Below are 14,053 nucleotides of genomic sequence, written 5' to 3' on the forward strand. Positions count from 1 at the left end.
ACATAGGCTCTGTAAACTAAGGAGGCTTTTGACTGCAAAACCGATGTGGAACAAAAGGTTAATTAGGCTTTTAGGGTTGAGTTTTCAAAGGCAGTGAAAGTTGGACGATATCTAGGTGAAAACAGCAATCTCTTCTAGCTGCAGGGAGTGATTCAGAAATATATCCCCATTACTATTTGGTCTGGCAATGCTGGCCCTTTCTGAGCACGGACACAGCATGCACACCCTTTCAGCAAAGAATAATCTAATTAAAATATATACTTGCATATGGATATACTGTGCCACTCCTCTCCAATGTAACTGTAAGTATTATTACAAGAATACAAATACTTCCCCGCCAGCAGCTTAAACAGTTTTCTCTTCACACCTATTGCTGTTGCTTTGCTCCGTGTTTGTGATACGGACAGCTGTTTCTTCATTAGCCCTGTCCTTTTCTCTTCTAGAAAAGCATGTCTGCTTCATATAAACACAAACAGGACACTTTTGCTTGACCCATTGAGAAGCACATGCTAATGACCATTTCAGGACTGAAGTACACCCTGCCAGCAGCTTTCACATACAAAGCTAGCTTTCCTGATGACCGTTCAAACAGAGGTCAAAATCCTGACCCTCTGAAAGAAAACAGTAATCTTGTTACTTACTTCAGTAGGACTAAATTTCATCTTGGCTTTGTTTTATGGGTATTCTTTCTCCCACTTCCTTCCTTATTTGTACCTCCTTTTTGGAGCGTGCTAGTCAATAAGTTACAGAGAAGCCACCCAAGCCTCGATGAGGCAATAAGGGGAACCTGCAGCAGTCACCACCTCTGTCCTCTCCAGAAAGTTAAGAGATTGTCCCCATCCTCAATTCATCAACAGTCTACTTCCTGGTGGGATAATCCAACTCCCATTGTCTAATTAAACTCTAGGTTATAAGTTTCCATGTATCAACTACAACTTACATTTAGAGTCTACAGCTCACTCTCTTCTGGAATAATGATAGCAGTAATAAACCAAACTATTTAAAGCCTCACATTTCTTGCAGTTTTAGTTACGTAGTACAAAAATGCGTCAGGGGAAAAGCTATCAAAACCCAGTACAACAAACAATGACTAGCCTACCAGGTACGGATCTATTTCTGCACAATACCATGGCAGGACTTATCTTCCTCTTATGCTCCTACCCAGAGACATATGTTCTCCCTCTCTATCAGCCTGTCACTGCTCAGCAAAACAACTTCCTGGCCTACTTCTGGCAACCTTCACAAGCACCATGCAATTTTTTAACTGTCTGTAGCCCCTGATTAAGGATCTTAGTTTCCATGAAATAAGGTTTGCCAACACCTAGGTACAACCCCTTGAAACAAACTGAATGCCCTACTCACCTTCAAATGCCTGCTGGGTTGCTGCTGTCTAGGAAACTATTGTGTATACAGTGGGGTTTGCGCACAACTACTGGAGACATCAAAAGCTCCTCTCTCTCCTGGACCATGTTCAGAGGGATGCATGATAGTACTAATGCATCATGGCATCCTCCAGACACTTTCTGTGCTCAAAGTTAGAAATCCTCCCTTTTGCAGACTCTGAAAAACCTCATAACTAATACGCAGAATGATAAAATCTCCTTCAAAATGGCTGGAAACATCTTGCTGAAATATATGCACCATCTATGTGTTTCATCTGAGGCGTGAAAAGGTGGCCCATCTATGCCTTACACTCACCTTCTTCACTTTTTAACTTTGCAGTCCTCATCAATAAAGTTGCCATCAACATCTCCCCATCCCTTTTATTTATTAAGAGGACTCTACAGTCTTCCACTGCAGATCAGGGAACAAGCTCTTGAGATGCGATTTGCAGCTCTCCTCCATTTAGTTTTTTACTATTTTGACCCAACCCAATTTTCTCTCACAATCCTCCAACTGTCCCTGCAAGCTGGTAAACCACTAGGTAGAGAACTGAGTAGCAGATAGGCTCAAGTGCCTATACTTTCAGATAGCAGCTCATATCTCCCTCAGCAGTGGATGCAGCGGGATGTTTGTGTTTAATGCTCTACAAACTGTTTGGTTTTGGTTGGTAAAATAATTTCTTTATGTGGTTGGCTGCTGCACTCTCCTTCATCAACATGCTAACTGAAAGTTTTCAGTTAAATAAAATTATCTCCAAAGTGCCTACATATATCCTTTAACGCCAATTACTCTTTCATTTCCTTCTTCTCTCCATCACCACTGCTATTTGCTGGGACCTCTTTTACCCTTGCAGTGTCAACAATGACTAACAAACCCGACCACAGGTCAGCGTCAGCCTCACTTGAACTCATTCTTCCCTTCCTTCCCAAATCTCTCTCCAGACCACCACTGCAGGATTGCTCACATCTTCTCAGAGCTCCTTTCTCTTGTTTCCTTGAGCTGTGCCAAACAAGTCAGACAAGCAATTAAGTTTTTCCTACATCTTCATCTGGCACCTCTGTTCAATACTCCAAGATACACAGAAAGAATGAGCGTATGCCTGTGGTCATCTGTTCAGCTTTGTCAGATAGAGGCGCCGTAGGGCAGGGGGATCTAAATGGCCCAAGCGTTTCTGTGGAGCTGCATGATCATGCAGATCCCACAACCCTGTATGTTTTGATAACAGCTGTGCTTACAGTCAGGAGATATAGGGCATAATCTTGGAGTAACACAACTTATGCAGTATCTAACTCCATACATCCTCACCTGCACTATGCACATTCTTGAAGTGTGTGGGTCACTGCTTTATATAGCATCCAGGTACACATGGCTTTTCATTTCCACTTGCCAGTGACATTATCTGGCTGTTCTCAGCACTGTTGTGACTAACCTCTTAAGTCCAAAAGAATTGTTCTTTGATTAATCTATACTTTCACGATTACAGAAATTGTCTATTGCTAGTTTCATCTGACTTAACTGAGTAAGTCTGTAGGTTCACTGTTTAGCAAAAGAACTGACAGAATAATGTGTTTCTACTGAAAAACAAAGTAAATGAATTCCTATGAAATCATCTTTATACATCATCAAATAAAACCAGAGTATATGTAAAAGTTTTAGAAGTTTTTTGCCTCAGAGCAAAGAAAACCACTCTATGGAGTTGCCAATATTTGGAAAGACTTACAAGTAGCCTCAACATTTTTTCCCAAATACAAATCAATGGACCAGATCCATTCATCTAAGTCTTAAATATCAAAGAATCTGTCACAAAAAACTGGTACTCAAAATAAACACAATCAATTGTGGGCACTATCGTACCTTGACAAAATGTAGCATTGATCCTCTTGTAACCTTGTGGGCATTCCATCATAGGACTGTATCCATGGTAAGCTGAAGAAAAAAATTGTGTCAGTTAAATACTGCTGATTTATATGCTTATTTAGAGAGCCTGACAACCACATTATTATGTAACTATAAAAAAAAATCATTGTAAGTTTTTATTATGTATGGTTAAGCGTAAAAGGGCAAGAAATTAAAATTAAAGGTTCTACAAGTAACCTTAATTCCATCTCTTTCAACATGTATACCACTTAAGTCTTCAGTTATCCAGTCAAATTTATATTTTTTTAAAAAAAGAAATCTTTGAAATCAGGACATTATCTTTCATCCTAGTTGTTCTCAAATATTAAAATAATTACTTTCCCAAACCAGCTACAAATATCATATTGGGAAAAGATAAAGATTCATGGTGGAAACTCAATGGTTTTAAAACTGAAAGCAGCTTTAGAAAGCAGAAATACCTTCAGTGTTAAGCAAAATTGTTGGGTACCATTTCTCCTGCCACAATGAATTAAAAACATATTTGACATACATAGGAAATAGAAGCAAATGAACTTTTAAAACAAGGCAAAAAGAAGAAAAATGCCTTTTTTCAGCAATTCAACAAAGTTGCTGAATTTTAGAAGACTGTGTGACTTATTGGCAGATCAGTGTAAACTGTCAAGGGCATAACAACACTGCAAAATACAGACTGAATTCAATTTTGCCACAATAGAAAGTGTTCAGTTAACTAGATTTTTATTTCTATTGATTGTTTCTTTCCTCTACTTAAGGTTGCCTTTGAGACTACAGAAAACTGTTTATTGATTCTTAAACTGTTATAACATCATAAATGAGAGCAGTAACTTCTTTGTATAGCCATGCACTAAAAGCTAACTTCTTGGCAAAGCCCAGTACTTTATTAAACATATAGGACTAAACTTTTGGCACTATGATCACACAAGTGCCTTGAATAAGAATCAAGAGAGTTTTTCATAATTTGAATGCTACAACAGAGATACCTCACATTTGGTCAGATCTTTTGTTTTCCTTAGAAAGTGTTCTAAATATTCAGGAGGCCAAAAAAAAAAAAAATCAAACACATTACTTTCCATCTTTACTGTATATAAACAGTCAAATAAGACAGAACTGAGCAAGATAATGTTTTCAATTGGCTTCACTTCACATATAATGCCTGAATTGCACATTTATCCTTGCAGCTTACATTAAAACTGGTAACTGGTTGACTAGAAGGGTGGAAAAAAAGAAAAAAAAAGAATTATTTTCATTAGTTCTAAAGTTTTTCCTATTCTTTGGAAAGATTTAAGTGATAATCTTGAGTAGGAGCTTTTGGAGTGCAATAACTTTATTTCAAATTGCTGTGAATTATTTAAAATTATTGCTTAATTAGAACATTAAGATTCTTCTTATAGATTGCTTAAATGGTTAAACACAAAAATAGCATGGGTCAAAATACAGCAACAATGTTCTTATAGTTTTGAACACATACTTTTCCATCTTTACATTGACCATAACCATTTTAACACAAATTAAAATTTGAAAATTTTGTCTCTCAACAAAAAAGTGGCAGCTACACATTTATTTTCAAGGCAGCTCTAATCTTTTCACAATGTTAATATTAAAAACAGTTGAAATTTAATGTGAGATTTTCAAAAGCGCAATGCATTAGCCTATTCCTGGTCCCCAAAAATATCAGCGAAACTCCTAACGCTTATGTTGGCAGAGTCAGATTCATAATTGCACTGATTATGTCCTAACTTATCTGTGTTTGCCATTACAGACCTGATTCAATTCACACTAAAACCAAGAGAGTGTCTCTAACTTTTTGTGGGCAGGAATGGTACCCTGCAGTACAGCCTGGTGGAGGAAAACAGAGGAAGAGCAGAGCTCTTCCAGTTGTAGATGGAGACCAGCCCATAAGCTATGCCAGGCCTTTTCCAGTGCTGCACCGCATTTTCCTTTCCAGGGTGACTCAGCTGCTCTAGAAAGTGAAGTGGTGGAGTGCACTTTCTCCCTCCCTCCTCATCCTCCTAGTCCCACACTGAACAGGAAATAGCGGCTTACTAGCAGCTGTTTTCTTCCTTCTACAAAGAGCAGCAATGTAAACAGGTCGCAGTAGAGTAAGGAGCTTATTCAGTGATGGCTAGTGATCAATGTGGGAGCTGGATGGAGTCCTACATTACTTACCCTTTACTCACTTAGACGTGTTTGTAATTACTAACTGTTAGCAAGAAGCCTGAATGATCATAACATTCCCCATGTAACACAGAAATGCACTTTGTCTTAAAAGTTGTCTTCTGTAGAAGCCCTCAGAAATGGAGATCTGTTCCAAAATTTCTTCTTTTATTTTTCAGTAATACTGAATAACCCGTAAACTTACAGACATGGGAGCTGTCTCAGGCCAAGGCACTTGACTTTGTAACAAGACAGAAGCCCTGACTGAGCAGTGGCTATTACCCAAAATATGCGAGTGCATCTTTACAAAGTGACAAAACCCTATTTAAGCCCATGGAAACAAGACACACACAGACTTAAGTACATCCTTAAGTAGTTGACTGAAGAGAGAAGAAAAGTGCCTGCTAATGAGACTGAAGTATACGCTTAAATATTTTGCTGAAGTGGGTTTTGCAGAAGATTACATTAAATGCAACCTGTTTACATATTATTATAAAAACAGGTCAATCTTAAATGAAATTTATGAAGCATAAAACCATAAAAGCAAAAGGAATCCTGTTTGCTTCCAAAAGGTCTATGATAAAAAGGGTAATACCAACTTAGTGAAGTATCAGAACAGGTCAAAATGACGTGGGACTAACTTTGCCTGCTGAGACACTACCATGGACACCACTTAACTGATAATTTACTAATAATTTACTTGACTCCCAAGTTTTTCCATCCAATATCATATACACACATATATAAATATATAAAAAATATATATATGCATACTCTTTTTACCACTGAAACATTCTCATTATAGTGAAAAAAATAAAAATACTTGATGAAATATAAATCCTTAAGCAGGCACTCCACCTTTTCAATAAATCTTATAATAAATTTACATTTATCTTTGGAAATTTTTGGCTCTACAGAAGCATAACACTTTGATACTGACATGAGTCTTAATTTGATACCTACGCCCAAAGTACACTTAGGCCCAGATCCAAAACAATTTGTGTGCCTAAGTTCACATTGAATACCTATAAAACTTTAAGATGCTGTAAGTTTAATTAAACTCCTGCAACACTCCAAATTTATCACCTGAAGTTCTTAGAAATCTGAAAATTCACCATTTGCATTCATGCAGAATTGCCATAAATCGTGGCATGATTGAACAGCATCATGCACAACTCATTCCTAAATCAAATCTAGACTAAGAAATTACATATACCTCTACCAAAGCTTCCTTACAGATTCAGTGAATATTCTTGAAGCGTACACCTACCAAATCATACTCTTGATATAATGTAGTGGTAGATGACACTGTATTTTAATCTGGAGAAAACAGACAGTGTACCCGCCTCCTCCTCCCTTCTTAAAACACTATTGTACAGTGAGAGTTCCCACCTAGAAATAAGAGAAATGTATCCCATTATGTCTAGGAGACACAAACCCTTACTTTCCAGGAATGCTTTAATAACAAGGACAGGATTATTCCAAGTGGCAACATTCTCTGTCTCCTCTTGAAATTGTACAGTTATTTTCAAAAAAAACCAATTCCAGATTGAGCCAGAAAGCAGAAGGGAGCGTGACTCATACCATAAGTAATTAAGGACACTGGGAAAGAGACTGGGTTCCCAGTCCTGTTCCAAGAATTGTTTCTACATTTTACGGGTTAGGGCATCTCCTCATAGGTATAAAATGTAGATTAGAAATTCTTCTGGCAGATAAAGGAACTCTGAATTGCCCCATCTTAAGCAAGTATGCTAGCCATTAAGCTTTTATTATAAAGGACAGTGCTCATCTCATTAGCATTTAAAAAAATTATTCTTACTCAGTGCTTTGAAAAAATGGTGGTTGACTTCCCTTCAGGAGAGGTTTTAGGGTGAGTTCAGGCACTTCTCTGTACCCACCTAGGAAGCATCTGAGGACCAGGATTTTGGACACGGTTTGTCCCCAGTGTTTCCATTTGCTTGCTCTTAACACCATGCCAAGCATGTTGGCGTTAAGCAGCTGCCTGATCAACACGATGTCCACTGGGGATTCCAGGCTGAGAAGACCAGTGTTTTACCTGAGCTATGAAGAACCAGCACATGGGCTTCCTTTCAAACCAGGCACCAAAAATTTGTATTGGTAGTTCCAACCAGTTTTTGGTTGAAGTACATTTCAGGCTTCTGTGCCATTTTCCCATGGCACTCCTATATCCACTAAGCAACATTTTGCACGCCCACATGCTTCTCATGAACAAAACTTTAAAGTTAGTTAAATTAGTTAAATAGAAGTAGTTAAATTGCTACTTCTTTGGAGAAAGCTATATATAAATTGCTACTTCTTTAGAGAAAGCTACAAAATCGGGACAGATTTCACAATTCATACACCAGTACAGAATGCGTGTCTCTGTTAGAAACTGTATTTATGTGCTACAGGAATAAAAATTCAGATACCTGAGTCTTTTATTAACTATGGACCTCAAAGACCCCAAGGAGGCTCTCTTTTGGAAGCAAATGAGAAGATAAACATACTCCAAAACACAAAATTTAAATGCTTCATAAACTAGCAGATCAGACTGAGTCAGTATAAATTTGTATCAGACTCTCCTGTGGAAGGAGGAATCAGAGAAGTAGGAGTAACAGTAGATCTTCTGCAGGAATTGTATTTATGTCCATATTAAGACTTGCGGACAAAAATACGCTTCCAAAAAAATCAAACACCGAGCATGTTTCCAGTGTTGCTATCTGTAAAAATAACAGGGGCCTAGAAGACCTAGGGAAGAATGACTGCAACTCCTTACACTATTTTTGGCCCACTAAATGCAAGTCCACTCCATCTGCAAAACAGAGATTACATTATCTTTTCTCATCTTCCATTCAGTGATGAAAATATGACATGACAGAGAAGTATTACTATTCCTGTGCAACAATAATGTCATTCACAAAAAGTTTGAGAGACTGGCTTCACCTATCATGTAAATAATTTGGAATTTCTTTCTCATTATAATATGATGTCAAATCATAACAAAACAGTGAAGAAAGTCTTTGTCATTGCTTAATTGTTGAAGAAGATATTTCAAAAACAGAGCAAAAAAATATAACCGCCAATTTAGAGCCTGGAAAACTTTGGCTTCACACTTGAAAGTTCATCTGCAGTCCCAAGAGGTCACTGCGTTCTCTCCAAGCAGTAACTGGTGCCTCTATAATTTAACATTTCTGTGCAAACTTTTTAAAAAATAAATCCAGCTGGAAAAGGCAAGATGATTCAATGTCATTATCCTTCCTGCACTGAGAAAACGCAACAGTGCATCACTGACTTAAAGGAGGAGGAATGGGAAAAAAAACCCAATGACGTTAACTTTGCTGGCTGCACTGAGTGCCTGCGTATTGTAACTCTGCTGGCATGCAGAGGAATTCCAGTCTCTGCAACCTGTCCCTAATCAAACCATAGCATTTCCTTTCTACTAGGTTCCTTTTATTTTTTGAAAAAGGAAAAATACTACTTGAGGGGGAAAAAAAGCCATAAACTGATCCAGAGAATAACAACAAAATAGCACTTACATGGCTTCTTGGGACATTTCTGGCATTTGTTAAAACCCCAGGAAGTACCCACGGTTCCACAGCAGTCTTCTTGCTTGGAAAGGCCAGGAAGTGCTTTGCCACACTGGAATAGTCAGGTAAAAAGTACTCTGGTTAATGATACTGTATGATGCTCACTTCTAGTACAATGTTCTTTTTCAGTCATCTTGGGTCAACCTCTTGCTGAGACAATGAAGATTCACTGGAGCTCTTAGCTGAATTTAAATACTGCCCATGCATTGCAATAGCTCTCTACACAGGCATGAGCAAATTAGGTGATATGATAATCTTCTCCTGTGTCAACTTGAAATGAAGGAGAAAGAAACAGAAGAGAACAGTATATCATAGGAATGAGTGAGTTAACTCGCCACTGGCACCTATTCCATACATTTTTCTTCATAAAAATGTGCTCATCCATTTTTCAAAAGCTGTATAAATTATCTCAAATACCTTTCTAATTACTTTCTTAAAGAAAGACAAAAGTATGCCTGTGATTTCTATAATGTTATTCCCTACTAAAAAGCCTCAACTTCCTGCCAACTTTTGTTTAACGTTTATGACCACTTACTGAAAATTGCCAAATTATAGTGACAGATTCTGCTGCCCAGATACTAAAGAAGGTAACTCAGATAAGATGACTGAAGCTGAAGTTAGTGATGTCTGTATTATTCCAAACAAGTGTCTTTCCCAATGCAAATACTGAAATTAATCTTGCAATAATTTCTGAGGTCAATATTCTTTTTTTGCCTGACCAAGAATATTCTTATTATGCTTTTTACTAATAAGAATACTAATTTTCAGAATCTTACAAAATACTTAGTTATGTTCTTGACTTTTGCAATTTTCTTCCATTTTGTATGGTAAAGAAAGCTTAAATGTATTTCCGAGATGCAGACAAAAATACATCTAAACCCATCAATTAGGTATAAAATGGAAGTGCACAAAGCACAAGAGAAGCGCACAACAGCTGCAAAGCAAATGCTGATACAAATAGGCACTGCAGCAAACAATTCAAATGTGCTGAAGTGTGAATCCTCAGTACACAGTGATTAGACCTTCCCTGATCTAACTTCCCTTCCTGACAGCATATAAAACTCTGACCCAAATGCTCACTGCCACTTAGCTTTCAAGCTCAAGATAGCTGGCTCATCCTATGGCACAGGCTGTGGCCTTGTGGTTGCTTTCACTTCGGCTGGTAACCCAGTCACTCCGCAGCAGGGGATGCATGCTGAGTGCACAGGCACTGATGGCTTCCTCTAACCTTCCCCAAATTTTTCCAGTGTGCTCTTAATCGTACTGACACCCATGAGTCAATGATGTTTTCGAAGTACAGCATTATTCTGTGTAGCTTCACAGTGTGACTGCTAACAGGATAGCAGGCTAACCCACAACGTCAGGGCTCTGACTCATCAAAGGGTCCCCTCTTTGCATGGTGCAGGCTGGCAAGACATCATCCCAGCCACCTTCTCTGCCCCTTTTTCACAGATACTCCCCAGGTGCCTCTTGAAATATCTCAGCAACAAACTGAAAGCAGCACCAGTTCACCGTTTAAACACTGGACCGTAATGCATAACGTGCAGCAGCTCTGCACTTGCTGCTTGTGAAGCTTAGACATCTGTCAAGTAAGGGATGTGTGAGCAGCCAGGAGTATCCTCTGTCCCAGCCTCTCTCACGAAACTGAGCTTCTAGCACCAGGGCAACTTAGCGAAGTTACGGGTCACCGCTGCACATCACCGCTATGTGGGGTAACACCACTTTTGCCTTGAGCCACATTTTAGGGTGACACATGAACAATGTAAAGAACAGAGTGGCCAAACAGGTTAAAAGACTGCTCCGTTATTGTGTAAATTTAGGAGTATATTTTCACACTACCATCTGCAGAGGGTCTTATATCAAATTTTCCCATGTTCCAAGGGGTGAGAAACAGTCCTGGCCTGGATGGTATATGGCTGTGTTAAAACAGTAAAGTATCAAAGCACGTACCATCTTTCAGATGCAGACCCAGGCTTACACTATGTGAACACGTGTCTTTCAGGCTGTCTTGAGCTCCCCTGGCTTGGGCGCTGGCAGGATTAGTATGAGACTGACCACTCCTGATCAGTCAGTTAGAGCCCCCTCCATTTCTGGAAGCAACTCTTAGCCTGGCACTTCACAAAGGCTGTCAAGATGCACAAATAGGGAATTCTGCACAACTCTGCTGCAGCAGCTCGGCTGTTTTCAGAGCTAGAATTAGCTGTTTCAACTGCCTCTAGCTAGATGATATACACGTCTTGCTGCAGCTCCCAAAAGCTCAAAAATCTTTCAGCTGAAGCATACTCATAATGTCTCTTAGAATCATAGAATCATTTAGGTTGGAAAAGAACTTTAAGATCATCCAGTCCATCCGTAAACCTAACCCTGCTAAGTCCACCACTAAACCAATGTCCATAAGTGCCTCATCCACACGTCTTTTAAATACCTCCAGGGATGGTGACTCAACCACCTCCCTGGGCAGCCTGTTCCAATGTCTGACAACCCTTTCAGTAAAGAAAACTGCTCCTCATAAGGCTTGCGCTCCAGACCCCTCACCAACTTTATTGCCCTTCTCTGGATACGCTCCAGCACCTCAATGTCCTTCTTGCAGTGAGGGGCCCAAAACTGAACACAGTATTTGAGGTGCAGCCCCACCAGTGCTGCTCTTCCAAGTGGCTGTCCTAAAACCTTAGATAATTCATGCTACATCTTTACACAATGCTGGTTTCTCAACATACATCCTAGGTGAGCATGCTCTAGGAAGTACCATTTTACTTTATAATCACAGCTACTCAGTTTTACTTTACAATTACAGCTGCTCAACTCCCTTCCTAGAGCTGGTACTGCTTCCTCAAAGAAAGAGAAGCCACTTACTAAAGTCGTATACTGTGGCTGTTAGTGAAGAGTCAGCTAAACCAATTTGCACTCAACTATTCTGCTGCCTCGCCCCATGCCTCAGTTTTACAACTCTCATCTCTCCGAAAAGAAGTGGGAGGAATCAAGGCTGGTGCTGCACCTCCCCTTATGATCTCAGAAATGGAGCATTTGGGCAGCAAGGCACATTACCTAACACCCAGTGTTCCTCTGCAAGGTCACAAGCCTTAAGGACACATCCCAGCAGCTCATGTTTGTCAAGGCAAGAGTCCACTAACATGAGAGCCAATATGCCATCATGAACTGGCCTTTTTTTTTTCTTTTTCCCCAGAATAGAAAAGGTGTCATTTAAGAGTAGTAAATTAAAAGCATATAAAACAAAGAAGGAAAAAAAAAAAAGAAAGGAGGAGAAAGATGGACTAAAGCCCACTTTTAGTTTAGGTGTGGTGCTACAGCATTTGCAATCTACTGAAAATCATGATCTCTGTGGTCATAACTTTTTCAAATTTCCATATAAAAACCACGAGCAAAAATAAGGATGCCAAAGTCTGAGTCATCTGGCAACTGTGGTTTGTAGTTCTGTTAGTAAAAACTGGCAATGATTAAAGCTGTTGCTCCCACTGCCTCTATGGTGAATTAAAGCTTGAAGAATCAATGATAATTTGGTTAACGTCCAGATCATTGTAGAAACTGGCCAGCGAGGAAAAGCAACTGCCACATGGGGCTCCTAGTGGTGTAAGATCTGTGTAATTTTGGAGCTATGCATCAGAAAAAATGACTGCTCTGCAAAGTCCTAAGCCAAGCAGAAACAGAGAGTTCTTCTATGGCTAATAAACCCTGATTTCTCTGGTACATCTAATAGTGCTTCAGATACTTTCAACACTCATGGCACTGCACAAACTGTTTCCTAGCCAGCTACAATTTCTTAAGATGCTCCTCCCTTTCACAAACCCTAAGCATCAATGAACTGAAGCTTGTGTTTCTGCAGGTCTCAAAAACTTTTAGGTAATTTCTATCCACTTCAAAAGTCTTAACCACTTCCTACTACTGAGAAGAACTCATTAGTTCTTCAAAAAGTCTGTTCTAGTCTCTGAGTCACAAGTGACTGCAAAAGTCACTTGGGGAATCCATAACTATTTTTAGTTTGTCTCACCATTCAACACAACTCTAACACGTAAGTATGAGCCTAAAATAAGCAGGGAAGCTAAACACAAGCACACAGCTTGCACTATGCATGAAGATGATGCCATTCCCTAAGCTTAGGCTTATGCTTTTCTATCCATCACCCACACACATTTTAAACTAATCTAGCCTGTATTCCTGAGGGCTTCTGGAAAACTCGTCATAGACAGAGAACAGATTTTCATGAATGATACATCTGTCACAAGCTTATGACTTGGAGATAATTCTTACTGATTCAGAAGGCAAAGAAGTCATGAAGGATTGCTATAAAAGAGCTCGACTGTGCTGAAAGAGACTCAGCAGTAGCAGCAGTATGAGGCACACATGGTACTGCTATAAAACAAAGTTCTTCCTGGGTAAAGCACTCACAGACACTGAAAGTATTGTTTCGAATCCACATATTTTTCCCCATGCGTGCCTGGGCTTCTATGCCAATGTTTTGTATAACTGAAGGAAGTACTGAATATTCCCACTGGTAGACTGAAATTCTGGCTGACCCTGTGCTAGTGCAAAAATGCCACCCCAAGCCACATCACCTCTTCGTTCCTCTGTCCAGACTCCAGCCGCTGCCCCATCTCCACAGTCTTGGAGTGCTAACAGTACTTGAGCTGTGCACTGCCACCAGGGTTTCATGTGTTTTCCAATGCCAGGGAAAAGGAAGGATTATATCCTTGAAATCCCTCTACTAAGGCAGTAGAAGGAATTTATTCAGGTCCCTGTAAAGTGCGGTATAGAACCCAGTCTGGCAATTAGTCTCAGGGCAACCGCAGAGGATTCTGGCCAAGGGACCACAACGTTTCCTGGGACTCCCACTCCTGCATGACCCATCTACAAATCCCTGTCACAAGCTGTTAGCTAAAACCATAATACAGGCATAAATAAAGGAGTGTCACATGATTAACTATGATTGAAATCGATAGGTGCTTTGCCTGAGTTAATAGCTAATGACTCTGGGATTCAGCTCAAAAGGCTGCATTTCACATACCACAATAGCAGAA

At 39.5% G+C, this 14,053-nt stretch overlaps 1 protein-coding gene across 7 annotated transcripts in view; it reads right to left on the reverse strand.

Annotated features, from left to right (window-relative positions):
• Positions 1 to 14,053, reverse strand: part of LTBP1 (latent transforming growth factor beta binding protein 1) — a 205,301-nt gene that overhangs the window by 87,903 nt on the left and 103,345 nt on the right. For all 7 annotated transcript variants that reach the window (XM_059835783.1, XM_059835788.1, XM_059835789.1 and 4 more), the window contains 2 exons: positions 8,970 to 9,072; positions 3,238 to 3,309 (listed from right to left, as the gene is read on the reverse strand). In XM_059835783.1, coding sequence (XP_059691766.1) covers positions 3,238 to 3,309; positions 8,970 to 9,072 — 175 coding nt within the window. The remainder of the gene's footprint in view (positions 1 to 3,237; positions 3,310 to 8,969; positions 9,073 to 14,053) is intronic.

The sequence above is a fragment of the Gavia stellata genome, chromosome 2 (assembly GCF_030936135.1).
Source record: "Gavia stellata isolate bGavSte3 chromosome 2, bGavSte3.hap2, whole genome shotgun sequence".
Classification (NCBI taxonomy): domain Eukaryota; kingdom Metazoa; phylum Chordata; class Aves; order Gaviiformes; family Gaviidae; genus Gavia; species Gavia stellata.